Consider the following 13964-nt stretch of genomic DNA (forward strand, 5'->3'; position numbering starts at 1 on the left):
ACATGCCATGAATAAAAAAAATTTTTTTTTTTTGTAGGAAGGGAGGAAGGGAGGGAGGGAGGGAGGGAGAGAGGGAGAGAGGGAAGAAGGGAAGGAAGGAAATCAGGCAATGAGAGAGACATTGCCGACCTGGATCTAGAGTTCTACAAGTTGATTTCTTTTCTTCTTTTTTTGAGAGAAGGAAAGAAAAAGGAATGAAGGAGAGGAAGAAAAAAAGGGAGAGAGAACAGAAATGTTGCTTTATTCTAAAAAAAATAGGTATTAATAATGGCCAATCAATATTTCATTTAAACCTATGGGTAGGTGTGATGTGGTATTGACAAGAATGTATATTTTGTGTATTTAAAGTGGAGAGCTCTATAAATATTTATTAAGTTTACTTGTTCCAGATCTGAGTTCGAGTCCTTGATATCCTTATTTTCTGTCTCATTGACTCTAAGTCTCTATGTATCTGGGTGTTAGGACCGTTTGCTCTTGTTGTTGCATTGATCCTTTTACCACTATATCTTTGTTGCTTTAAAATCTATTTTATCAGATACGAGAATTGCAACTCCTGCTTTTTATTTATTTATTTATTTTTGCTCTCCATTTGGTTGGTAAATCTTTCTCCATCCCTTTGTTTTGAGTCTTTGTGTATCTTTGCATGTAAAATGGGTCTGGATGTAGCATACCATTGGGTTTTGGCTGTATCTTTTGATTGGGGGATTTAGTTGATGTAAATTTGGGATTACTGCCATTTGATGTTAACTGGCTGTTTTATCCATTCGTTGATGTAAATTCTTCATGTTGATGCTCTTTACTTTTTGGTATATTTTTAGAAAGGCTAATACTGGTTGTTTCTTTCTATGTGTAATGCTTCTTTCAGAAGCTCTTGTAAAGCAGGCCTGGTGGTAATAAAATCTCTGAGTACTTGCTTGTTCATAAAATATTTTATTTTTCCTTCAGTTGTGAAGCTTAGTTTGGCTGGATATGAAATTCTGGGCTGAAAGTTCTGTTCTTTGAGGATGTTGAATATTGGCCCCCACTCTCTTCTGGCTTGTAGAGTTTCTGCTGAGAGATCTGCTGTAAGTCTGATAGGCTTCCCTTTGTGGGTAACCTGACCTTTCTCTCTGGCTGCCCTTAGTATTTTCTCCTTCGTTTCAACCCTGGTGAATCTAATGATTATGTGCCTTGGGGTTGCTCTTCTTGAGGAATATCTTTGTGGTGTTCTCTGTATTACCTGGGGTTGAATATTGTCCTGTTTTGCTAGTTTAGGAAAATTTTCCTGAATAATATCCTGAAGAATATTTTCCAGCTTGGATTCATTCTCTCCATCATATTCAGGTACACCTGTCAAACGTAAATTTGGTCTTTTCACATGGTCCCACATTTCTTGGAGACTTTGCTCATTCCTTTTTATCCTTTTTTCTCTAATCTTATCTTCTCGTTTTATTTCATTAAGTTGGACTTCGACCTCTGATATCCTTTCTTCTGCTTGAACAATTCGAGTGTTTAAACCTGTGCATACTTCTAGGAGTTCCTGTATTGTATTCTTCAGTTCCATTAATTCACTTATATTCCTCTCTAAGTTGTCTATTCTCATTAGGATTTTGTCAAACCTTTTTTCAAAGTTCTTAGTTTCTTTACATTGGGCTACAACATGTTCTTTTAACTCACAGAAGTTTCTTATTATCCATGTTCTGAAGCCTGATTCTGTTAATGGGATGCACTCATTCTCCATCAAGCCTTGTTCCCTTGTTGATGAGGAATTGTGATCCTTTTTAGAGGGAGAGGCATTCTGATTTTGAGTATTCTCAGCCTTTTTATGCCGGTTTCTTCCCATCATTGTAAATTTATCCACCTGTCGTCTTTGTAATTACCAACTTTCAGATTAGGTCTCTGGGTGGACGTCCAAGTTGTTAATTCCCAGGGCCAAAATATGAGCAACCCACTGCGCCGGCCAAAACAGTGGCGTTAAGACTGATGGTGCTTTTCTGCCCGGGAATCTCAGGTCTGGCTTCCTTCTTGAGTCCGTAATAGGCGACTCTGCCTTCCCAGAGCTCCAAACCTCAGTCAGAAGGGGAACCAGTCCTGTTTACTCTGCACCAAGAGCTGCCGCGCCAAGATGCCGGCAAAGCCGCTGCACTGGCCACAAGAGTTGCGCTCGCGACCCTTGCAGCTCCTCTGAACCTCGGTCAGAAGGGAAACCAGTCCCGTTTACTCTGCACCAAGAGCTGCCGCGCTGGCCACAAGAGTCGCGCTGGCGACCCGTGCAGCTCGTCCACTTGGAATCTTCTGCTCTGTGAGCGACCAAAATTTGTCTGAAAGTATGGCATCCTCTCGTTCTCTGCGCTTTCACTGAGAGCTGCAATCCTGAGATGTTAGCAATCGGCCATCTTGAATCGTTCCCCCGAATCAAAAAACTTAGATGGTGCTTACCCATACAAACTAATTTAATGAGCAGAAACCCCAGCTACTTTTTTGTTATTGTTGATAAAAATTTTAGCTGGTTATTTTAAAGACTATTTCCTTAGAAGTTGTTTCTATTTTATTTCTAGGTTAAGGGTGGTGAGAGCACAGTAGGTCATTTGGCATTTGCAGTCTATAATGTGAGATCTTTCATATGTATTTTTCCTGTAAGTGAAACACAAAGGAACAATCCTGAGCAACCCATGTCTCTCTGTATCTTGAGAATACTTTCTATATACTCCTCAATGTTATATATACCATATTTTACAGATTAATTATAATGCTGACAAAGTTAATTTATTAAAAAAATTCTATGTGCTAGATGCTAAAAGAAAAAAAGTTTAATAAACCACAGATGCATCCACCAAGGAACATACAGCCTGTTGAAGAAAGACAGACGAGTAAACAGGCAGTTACACTGGAGTTTGTTCATTCAACAGTCATTTGAATGTAAACAATGAGCCTGACACTGTAGTGACATACCAATGAGTTAAACAGACCAGGTCTCTGCTTTTAAGGGGCTCACGAGGTAAAGCAGAATATAATAACTCTGGTAAAAATATAGAGGGTACTGTGGGAGTATGGAGGAAGGGCATCTAACTTTTAGGGGTCAGGTAAATGAGAACACATGGTATTTGGTTTTCTGGTTCCTGCACGAACTTTTTAGGATAATTGGCCTCCAGTTGCATCCATGTTGCTGCAAAGGACATGATTTCGTCCTTTTTTATGGCTAATATTTTGTTTTCCTGGAGTTAATTCCCTCTTTTTTAAGTTGCTTAGTTTTATCTATCACTGTCTCTCTTTCTCTCTCTCTTGCTCTTTTTTCTTTTTTGAGATTGGGTTTCACTCTGTCACTGAGGCTGGAGTGTAGTGACATAATCATAGTCCACTGCAACTTCAATCTCTCAGGTTTAAGTGATTTTGCCACCTCAGCTTCCTGAGTAGCTGGGACTATAGACATGCACCAGTACACCTGGCTAATTTTTTTTTAAGGTAGAGAGAGACAAAGTCTCAAAATGTTGCCGAGCCTGCTCTCAAACTTCTGAGCTCAAGCAATTCTCCTGCCTCAGCTCCCAAAACTTTGGGACTACAGGTGTGAGCCACCACATTTGGCAGTTGCTTAGTTTTCTCTATACCTATTACCATTACATATTCTTATGTTCCATAAAATTGTGAATTTTGTTCAAAAGGTTCAAACATACTAGATAATGCATCATTTCCATTTTCTTTTCTTGGAGACATCCCTTCTAGAGCCTTCCATCCTCTAGTGTGCTCTCCAGGCCTGCTACATAGCTGACTTCCTGGAACCTCCCTTCACCTTCATCTAGGGCAAGGGTATCCAATCTTTTGTCTTCCCTGGGCCACACTGGAAGAAGAATTATCTTGGGCCACACATAAAATAAACTAACAATAGCTGATAAGCTAAAAAAAAGAAAAACCACGAAAAGGAATAATGTTTTAAGAAAGTTTACAAATTTATGTTGGGACACATTCAAAGTCATCCTGGGCCACACATCACAGCTTGGACAAGCTTGGTCTAGGGAATTCTCTTTGTTTTCTGCTTTGTTGGAGTTCCTGTTTACCAGATCCCATGTTTTTCTTTTTCTTTTTTTTTTGAGACAGAGTCTCACTCTGTCACCCAGGCTGGAGTGCAGTGGCACAATCTCAGCTCACTGCAGCCTCTGCCTCCCAGGTGCAAACAATTCTCCTGCCTCAGCCTCCCAAGCAGTTGGGATTATAGGCAAGTGACACCATATCAGTTATTTGTTGTTGTTGTTAGAGACGGATTTCAACATATTGGCCAGGCTGGTCTCAAACGTCTGGCCGCAAGTGAACCACCCCCCTTGGCCTCCCAAAGTGCTGGGATTACAGGTGTGAGCCACCGTGCCCAGTCACATGTTTTTCTGTTTCTTGATTTATACCTTTACTTGGGTGGAGTGCTCCTTCTAGCAGTTTCCTGAGTGAGAAGAGTGTATGAAAATTAAAAATTTGAGAATTTCTTGATTTTGACATGTGTTCTGATTTTCTGCACAGCTTTTATTTCCTCCTAGTTCTTTTTTTTTTTTTTTCTCTTGAGACGGAGTTTTACTCTTGTTGCCCAGGCTAAAGCATAGTGGGGTGACCTTGGCTCACTGCAACCTCCACCTCTTGGGTTCAAGTGATTCTCCTACCTCAGCCTCCCGAGTAGCTGTGATTATAGGCATGTGCCACCACGACCAGCTAATTTTTTCATATTTTTAGTAGAGGTGGGTTTTCACCATGTTGGCCAGGCTGGTCTCAAACTCTTGACCTCTGGTGATCCACTGCCTCAGCCTCTCAAAGTGCTAGGATTACAGGTGTGAGCTACCACTCCCAGCCTCTAACGTTCTTTTTTTTTTTTCTTGTTTGTTTACTGTAGGTTCTCTGTCTTTCATGTAAGGAGGTTTCTTCAAATACATGCAGATCCTCAACTATTCATCACATTTAAGAATAAGTTGATGGCTGGGTGTGGTGTCTCTTGCCTTTAGTCCCTGCTACTTCGGAGGCTGAGACAGGAGGATCTTTTGAGGCCAGGAATTTGAGGCCCACCCGGGCAACACAGAAATACCCCATCCTTAAAAACTTTTTAAATTTTTATTATTTTTAGAGAGGGTCTCACTCTGTCACGAGGGCTGGAGTACAGTGGTGCAATCACAGTTCATTGCAGCCTTAAACTCCTGGCTCAAATGATCCTCCAGCCTCAGCCTCCCAAGTAGCTAGGACTACAGGCATGTACCACCAAGCCCAGCTAATTTTTTATTTCTATTTTTGTAGAGATGGGATCTCACTATGTTGGCCAGGCTGGTCTTGAACTCCTGGGCTCAAGTGATCCTCCCACCCTAGCCTCCTCAAGTGTTGGAATTACAGGTGTTAGCCACTGCACCCAGCCAACATTTTTTAAATAATGTAAAAGAATGAGGCAATACAATGTTGATGAGAGCTTCTATAGGTACACACGATCAGGGTTTGCTGACTGTTGGACTGACTGTAAGAGACAGGTAACAAGCCACAGTCTTTACCATGGGATCCCCAAACCTCAATATTTGGAGACCTCTTCTCTTGGACCAGCTAGCTTTCCCAACATTCCAGGATCTGAATTTGTGAATGAAGCTGGGGGAAAGGGGTCTGCCTTATAATTTAATATACACAACTTCACTTAATTCTGCTTTTCTGTGTAGTGAGTCATCCCTGTCCTCAGTTCTGTCTGGTGCCTAGGAGAACTCTGAGTCAACCTCTCCAGAGAGTAAAAGATAGATATCTTCTGCTGAATTTGGGCAGCATGAAATGGAGTAGGGAATATGGGGGAGGCAGGATCTCACTGCTCTTTAGAAAACGTTCACAGTGAATTCTCCTTTCCAGCCTTGCTCAACCTCTGCTTTTGGAGGGAAGGCAGCTCTAGTTTTAGAGCCTTTCCAGGGTGCTGTGACATGGATACGTTCACTTCTGGCTGGCTCTGCCTCCTCCCAAAAGCTTAAGTATTCACTTTGGTGGCTTCGGTAAGTCAGTGATCACTCATCCATCTGCTTTCCGCATTCCTAAGTTTCGTTGGCATTTAATTCAACAGGGATCTCTTTCCCTGTCTGCTTTTTCTTCATAGATTTATATCTCTTTTATCCCTTTACTGTCATTTTAATGAGGTCTCTGGAGTAAGCAGAGACAAATGTGTGTTCAATGCTCTATGCTTAACCAGGAAGTCCCCTTGCCACTGGGTCTTAGCATGTACAGATGTAATGAACATTTTCGATGTAGTAAAAGTCCATGTATAGTTATAGCAATTCAGTAAGAATTAGATATAAGTATGATAACAGAATAACCATACTGACATAATGCTTATACATACTTAGTCTTTAAAATGCCTGTGTGTGTGTGTGTGTGTGTGTGTGTGTGTGTGTGTGTGTGTATAATATGTCTTATCCTCACAATAACCTCATAATTCAACCCCTGGCAGTCTGACTCCAAAGCCCCTATCTTATATAACATGGCTCATCATTTCCCAAGCTACAGGTAATCTTACTTTCAATTTATCAGGTCTTTAGTCAAGTCCTACTTATTGTTAACTTAAGCTATAACTGAAGTTTTAATTTTTTAATTTTTAATTTTAATTTTTGGCCTGGGCATAGTGGCTTATGCCTATAATCCCCACACTTTGGGAGGCTGAGGTATGTGGATCACTTGAGGTCAGGAGTTTGTAACTAGCCTGGCCATCATGGTGAAACCCCATCTCCACTAGAAATACAAAAAATAGCTAGGCATGGTGGTATGCACCTGTAGTCCCAGCTACTTGGGAGGCTGAGGCAGGAGAATTTCTTGAACCTGGGAGGCAGAGGTTGCAGTGAGCTGAGATTGTGCCACTATACTCTGGTCTGGATGACAGAGCAAGACTCCAATTCAAATGATAATAATAACTTTACTTTTTGTGGGTATACAATAGGTACATATATTTATGGGGTATATGAGATGTTCTGATACAGGCTTGCAATGTGTAATAATCACGTCATATAAAATGGGGTATCTAGCTCTTTATAACCAAGGTTTTAATGTAGATTTGAAACATTTAATGTGGCAAAGCTGGCATCACTGTTGATGTATCTACTTGAAATATACGTTGGAAGTAGGACAGAGTAGTCTATGACAAGTTTTAAAGCACTGCCATTTAAATTGAGAAACCTGGCATGTGTCAGTTTATAATACAGACAGATGGGCATTTCCTGTAAAAGAAGGCAGTTACCATTGTAATTTGAGAGGTCAGAGAGAAGTAATTAGAAATCTCACTTTAGCAACATAAAATGTAAAAGCATCTGTTTAATAAAATGTGATATATGCAAGAGTTTAACATATGAAACCACTGATGTCCCTGTGCAGCCTAATTTGAAGAATTCAACCCCTTATACATTAAAGATTTTTGTACTGTGGCTGCTATCACTCTCTCCAAAACTACTCACTACTACAACACTATTGTGGTACCGCTCTTGCGGTAATTCTTTGTGAGGGGTATGTGTATATGTGTACATATGTATGTACTATATATATATATGGATATTCATTTCAAAATCCTTACTGTGTTTCAATTATTAAACCTCCCTTCAAAGGATCTCATTCTCTCTGCTACCTCAATTATCCATTCTCATGAGCATTACTTACACTCTATAACCATAACTATAGCCCTTCCTTTAATTCAAGCCTCCACTCTCCAGCCATCTCTTATCTTTCCAAGGTCATTCCATATAATAACTAAACTTCAACAATTCTTCAATCTGATCAACTTTCAACAAAATTCAGTCACTCTACCATCTTTCTACCGTTCTTCACTCCTTTCATAACTTCTTACCACTTCTGAAATCATAAGGCCTCTGCTTCTACCACCACCAACTCTGCCCTTTTCTCCTCACTATACTTGCCTGGCCAAATCTCAGTCCTGGTTACAGCCAAAACTGCCTACTCAGTGTCTGCACATGAGCAGCTGAATACGGCTGGAGAAAATTGCATAACCAAGTGGCTGGCCTCACTATAAATTCATGACCACTTACTCAATGGGGCTCTTAGTAATGCCTGGAAACCTTACCATGTTCTTTGGTCAGTTCACTCTCCCTCATTCATAAACTCTGATTTCACCTCCCTTCTTCTCTCTTCTCATTACTTTCAGTTAAGGACTACATTACCTAGAGTGGGCTAAACTGCTATTTGTTATAGCTTAAATATTCACTGTGGTGGCTTCGGTAAGTCAGTGATCACTCATCCATCCGCTTTCCACATTCCTAAGTTTTGTTGGCATTTAATTCAGCAGAGATCTCTTTCCCTGTCTGCTTTTTTAAAAAAATATGTATTTTTTAATCCCTTTACTGTCATTTTAATGAGGTCTCTGGAGTAAGTAGAGACAAATATGTGTTCAATACACTATGCTTAACCAGAAGTCCCCTTGCCACTGGGTCTTAAGATGTACAGATGTAATGAACGATGGCAAAGTGAATACTTAAGCTATAACAAATAGCAGGTCAGCCTACTCTAAATGTTATGCAAAATGTTATGGCTCCAACACAATAGAAATATATGTTGCTCACATAATTAGGTGTCCAGGTCAGTGGATAGCTCTCCTTCATCCAGGCACCTTCTTTCTTGTGGCTCTGCCAACCCCAGAGGCTTTCAGTCATCTGCATAATTGAAGCAGAGTCACCATGTCCAGGGTCCAGCTGGCAGAAAGGAAAATGCATGAAAGAGGCACAAGCACTCTCAAAGTAAAGGCCCTGGCCTGACAGTGGCAGACATAACATCTGCTCACTTTCTATAACTTAATACTTGACCATATGCACCTGAAACAGAGGCTGAGAAAAGCAGTCTGTGTGTTCAGGGAGAAGGGAAGACTAAATTGTGATGGACAATTAGTAGTCTGCCGAAATAACCTTACTCCTCCTCATTTTGCTGAGAAAATAGAAGCAACTGGAAGAGAACTACTTTCTCCCACTGTCAAATCTATCTACTTATCTTAATATGCCCCATATATGTGGGAACTGGGGAAGATGGGGTTCCTAGACTAACCTTGACCACAAAGGGGATCTTTCTTTCCAGGCTTTCAATGAGAAAAATGTGGTCTTAAAGACCGTACTACCTAATCACAAAATGCAAACATACCTTCTTTCCTTGTGCTTTTCAACCTCTGTGGTTTTGGATCTTGATCAACACTCCTTCCAGCCATGCTTTTGTGAAACACCAGTTTACCTCTGCATTACCCAATTCTCCTCCCACTTTCTGCACCTCCCCACCCCACTGTTTCTTTGCTGGCTTTGCTCATCTAGATCAGAGATTCTCAAATTTTTTGATGTGGCACAAATCTCTTCAGGTTTTTTTTTTTAAGTTGAAGATGCTGGTTCAGCAGGTCTGGGACGGGGCCTGAGATTCTGAGTTTCTAACTAACATTCTCACGTCAGTGCTGCTGGGCCATTGACCATGTTTTGAATAGCAATACTCTAAAGAGGGTGTTTTCCAAGATTCTGACCTTTGTTTTCTTCTTTTATCTCACAGTGATATCACTCCTAGGCTGATTATTTATGAGTCTACTTTCTAGTTCAGTCCCCTTTCCCATATTACAAAACCTTTATTTCTAACTTACTAGTGTTCATGTCTCTCTGGCTGTCTTGACAATCCTTTGAATCCTTAAAGTGTTCATATCTAAACTGATCTTCTCTTAAGAAGTAGCTCCTTCTTTCCTTTGTCTCTTTTCTGTCTTACAATTATTTACAAACTCAAAACCTCCACTATCTTTGATTTCTCTCTTCCTACCCACAATTAATCAATCAGTTGCCAAATTCTACAGATTCTGCATGCACATCATCTCTCAACCACGCTCTTTTAAATACCCACGCTGTCCCTTTAGGTCAGACTCATCATTACCTTTTACCTGGCCTACAGTAGATCTGACAGTATTTCTACCTCTAATTTCTGCTTCTCCTCACAGATAAATCAATAGCACAAAGAAAAAAAAATCATTTTCTTCCCCCAAATTTCTGAACTCTGAAAACTCAAAATACTGAATTAAATACAAATTCATCCATTTGGGATCTTAGGCCCCATACTCCTTTGTCTCGCTACTTCTCAAGATATCCTGGAGTCTTTGCTTTTTCCCCAACACAGCTTTCACTAATTCACCTTCATATATATTCTCATGCGATCCCTCTTGCTGTAAAACCCTCCCCACCTCCTTCAAGGTCAATCCTAAATGCCTACTCCTTCATACTGCCTTTCTTTCCTTTTCCCCAAGACAGATATACACGGTTCTTTGATTCCCTGCAGTACTCTGCCATTTTTCACATGGCACCTATCATGGTTTGCTTTTACTGTCTGTTTTATCTTTGTTTTATTCCTTAGTCTTTGAAGGCAAAGTTATCTTCAACTTCCCTCTGTAACTCTACAGCATCTTACCTGTGGGGCGTCTAATATTAGTTGAATCGGGGATTTATAGAGATTGGAAGCCAGTACAGCTGGGTGATGGCTCTGCCGTTTATTAGCTGCATGACTTTGGGTAAGTCACTTAACTTCGCCTGTAAAATTAGACCATTACTACCTGATGGAGCACCAAGGGAGATAACGTTAAAGCGCCCTCCAACTCTACAGGGAAGTGAGCGACGTTCGTTATTTTCCTTACGAAGATCTGATGCAGTCTCGCTATTGGAATCTTGACTTGCAGGACCATCCCTACTCATTGCCTGGAGGTCAAGCCCCAAGTTGCAGGGAACCCGAGCTACCAGGTCCCACCGCCCTTTTCCACCATAGGCCCTCTAACTGCTCTCCGCGACGCCTGTGATCCTGCCTTGCTGCGGGGGAGTGGCCTGGAGTCCCATTCCCTCGGGAGGCCGCCCTCCTTCCACCCGCTCCAGGAGAGACCTTCTCCTCCCTGTGACCCCGAAGACCGTGGCGCCGCCGCCTACGTGAGCCGTTTGGACCCTGCCCGGCCCCCGTAGCTCCCCTTCTCCAGCAGGTGGTTCTGGTCCTCTCCCCCAACTCGGGCGCTCACGTCACTGGCGAACCTCTAACCAGCACCAGCGCCGCTACCAACCGCGATAATAAACAAACCCCCGCGCGCGGAGGACGCGCCAGGCCCCGCCCCCGCCCCGCGGCTCTCACACCGCCCCCTCCGCCCGGGCTTCCCTCCACCCCTCTGCCCGCCCGCTCGCTCGCCAGCTCGCAGCCGCGCTCTCCCCGCCCCTCACAGCAGCCTGCAGCCGCGCTCACCGCCGCGGTCCGCCCCGGCGACCCGGGACCCGTCAGTGCCTGGCCCACGGGCCGACCGCTACCCCTGCCCAGCGTGAGCCTGTCCGCACCCCTGCCGACACTTGACTCAGCCCAGTCCCAACGCCCAGTACCGCCGCCCGGGGAGCCGCGAGAGAGGCGGCTGCGGGGGGAGGAGGGAGAGGAGAGCGGAGCCGGCGGCCCGGGAGGCCCGGTGAGTACGCGGAGGCGGGCCCGCCTTGCGGGGGTCCGCTTGAGCGCCCCAGAGGCGTTGGCGGCGGCTCGACCGTGCTCCCCTCGGCGCCCCGGGCTCGGATGGTGGGGACTCGGCCTGAGGCGACGGGCCCCACTGGCCGGAGCCGCTGGGCAGAGGGCACGGGAGGGCCGCGGCCCGACGCTCGGCGCAAGGCTCCGGGCGGCGAAGAGGGACACGCACCCTACCCCCAGGCCCGGCGCTCCGGCGGCAGCTGAGCCTCCCGAGACCCCGCGGGGGCTGCTCGAGTGACAGGTGCCACCGTCCCCTCCCCGCCGCTGGCGCCCGTGCTCCCTCCCGGAGAGCCAGGCGCTCGGAAATTTCTGGAGCAACAACCTGATTCGTTGTTTTCTCCCTTTTAGGTTTTGAAGCAGCTTCTCTGCGGGAGTTAGGTCTCGCCCAGCGCAATTTCTTTCTCTATGTACTTTGCGAATAAGTTTCAGAGCATCGCTTAACAGCCTATGGGTGAATTTGGCTTTCATTCATGAATGAGGTATAGTGAATTACTTTTTTAATATAGTGATCCTCCTCCTCCCCCGCCAGCTATTAAAAAGTAAATGAACAGGATCTTTTTAATTCTGTTATTGTTTGGAAGAGCCTTCGCGATTTTTGTCAGATCTCTAGCATTAAGGTGCGTCATAAATATTGAGCAGTAATAGCAAAAATAGTTTATTAAATTTCTGATTGCCTTTTCTCTTCATCGTCTTTTTCACTCTTTACCTTCGCCAGATTTTTTAGAATAGATGCTAATGGCTTCATTAGGACGACTAATGAAATATCATCTGTCTTACACTAAAAAGCCAGAGACACTTTTCCTCACCATTTAGCATTGTCTCTTTGTGTAGTAAATGTGCTTGGGATTGTAACTCGAATTATTTAATAAATACGACTTGTAGCTATAAGAATATTTGAGAAGCTTTTTGGCAAATTATTAAAACCTTCATAGAAATCTAGATTTATTTTCTCAACAGGTTTATAACACTTCAGCTCTGGAGTAAGAGCAAAACCCAGAAGCTGACCAAAAGAACGTTGCAGGGAAATGAAAATACATATACTTTACTCATGGGAGAATCCCTCAGGTCCTCACTCGGTACCTGCTTGTGTATTTTTTGCTTAGCTTTCTCGGCCTACAGAAAGTGGGAGCTGCAGATTGGAGAGGGGTGGCAGTACTTAACTATGAGGAAAAAATGTAGTTTGGGGCGTGCCCATTGGGTTTACATCGTTTGCAGTAAGTGTGTTTTGAGCAGAGTTTTAGTATACACCTCACACTTGCTGACTGTGAACCCTAATTTTTTTTTTTTTTCCATGAGACAGAGTTTTGTTCTTGTTGCCCAGGCTGGAGTGCAATGGCTCGATCTCAGCTCACAGCAACCTCTGCTTTACAGGTTCAAGCAATTCTCCTGCCTCAGCCTCCTGAATAGCTGGGATTAGAGGCACCTGCCAGACTTGCAGCTAATTCTATTTTTGGTTTGTTTTTTTGTATTTTTAGTAGAGATGGGGTTTCACCGTGTTGGCCAGGCTGATCTCAAACTCCTGCCTTGGCTTCCCAAAGTGCTGGGATTACAGATGTGAGCCTCCACGCCCGGCCTGTGAATCCTAATTTTTAAAAAGCCAAAGTGAAGATACTGTTTGGTTATTTGAAGAACAGAACATGAGATAACACAATTTTGATTTCACCAGGTGTTAAATCTGTGATACTTGGTGCCATTTCATATTATGCTCAGTTAATTTAGATCTAAGTTATATTTCAGTGAGGCCATACTAATTAGCATCCATAGTAATATCTTTTTTGTTCAGCCTAATTGGTTAGTAGTGTTAATAGAAGATGACTATCATTCATCTTATAAAAAGTGATATTTGGTTGTTCTTGATTTAAAATTTTTATGTATATAATTGTGTGTGTATGTGTTCTGAAGTGTTCCAGTTATTGTCTTCTGGACTGAGATATGGCTGCTGTCTGTCTGTCTTGACTCTAGTGAGGTCATAGTGTAGAGGGATAAGATCATAATGGCAGTGTACCTCCAGACCTCAGTAGAGGTCAACACTACCAGCTGCTTAGGAATTCTTCTGCTTGGGTCGGGTGTGGTGGTGCATGCCTATAATCCCAGCACTTTGGGAGACTGAGGCTGGAGGATTGCTTTCGCTCAGGAGTTTGAGATCAGGCTGGGCAACATAGTGAGACCCCATGTATACAGAAAGATAAAAAAAGAAATTCTTCTGCTTGTAGTTTAGGTTTCATTTTTAAAAGCAGTTTACTTAAGTAACTAATGCACCCTAATTCTTTTAAATGAACACTTTAAAATCAGATATGCTTCCTAGACAAAATTGGTTGTGGTGATTAGTTGGTAGAATGGTACTTACCATGATGAAACAACTTTGAACTGCTAATAATTGCTCATGCACATCTGCATTATGGGAATTGAGGATTATCTGTAGAGCACTTCACATTTTTCTTTTTCTGTTTGTAGAGCACATCTTTCACTGCATAGATAGCTGTATACTTGAGGAATATAACATGAAGAAA

At 42.9% G+C, this 13964-nt stretch overlaps 2 protein-coding genes across 2 annotated transcripts in view; one reads left to right on the forward strand and one right to left on the reverse strand.

Annotated features, from left to right (window-relative positions):
• Positions 1 to 800: 800 nt before the first annotated feature.
• Positions 801 to 11922, reverse strand: LOC144578677 (uncharacterized). Its single transcript, XM_078345676.1, has 5 exons — positions 10843 to 11922; positions 10381 to 10499; positions 9094 to 9158; positions 8526 to 8654; positions 801 to 2613 (listed from the first exon to the last, which is right to left on the reverse strand). The coding sequence occupies exon 1, from the start codon at positions 11920 to 11922 to the stop codon at positions 10969 to 10971; it is 954 nt and encodes a 317-aa protein (XP_078201802.1). The 3' UTR covers positions 801 to 2613; positions 8526 to 8654; positions 9094 to 9158; positions 10381 to 10499; positions 10843 to 10968.
• The window catches only part of GKAP1 (G kinase anchoring protein 1), a 96811-nt gene continuing 93957 nt past the window's right edge, over positions 11111 to 13964 (forward strand). The window contains exons 1-2 of the mRNA XM_002742794.5: positions 11111 to 11401; positions 11803 to 11933. The gene's annotated coding sequence lies outside the window, so the exon portion shown is untranslated. The remainder of the gene's footprint in view (positions 11402 to 11802; positions 11934 to 13964) is intronic.

This window comes from Callithrix jacchus, chromosome 1 (genome assembly GCF_049354715.1).
Source record: "Callithrix jacchus isolate 240 chromosome 1, calJac240_pri, whole genome shotgun sequence".
Lineage (NCBI taxonomy): Eukaryota > Metazoa > Chordata > Mammalia > Primates > Cebidae > Callithrix > Callithrix jacchus.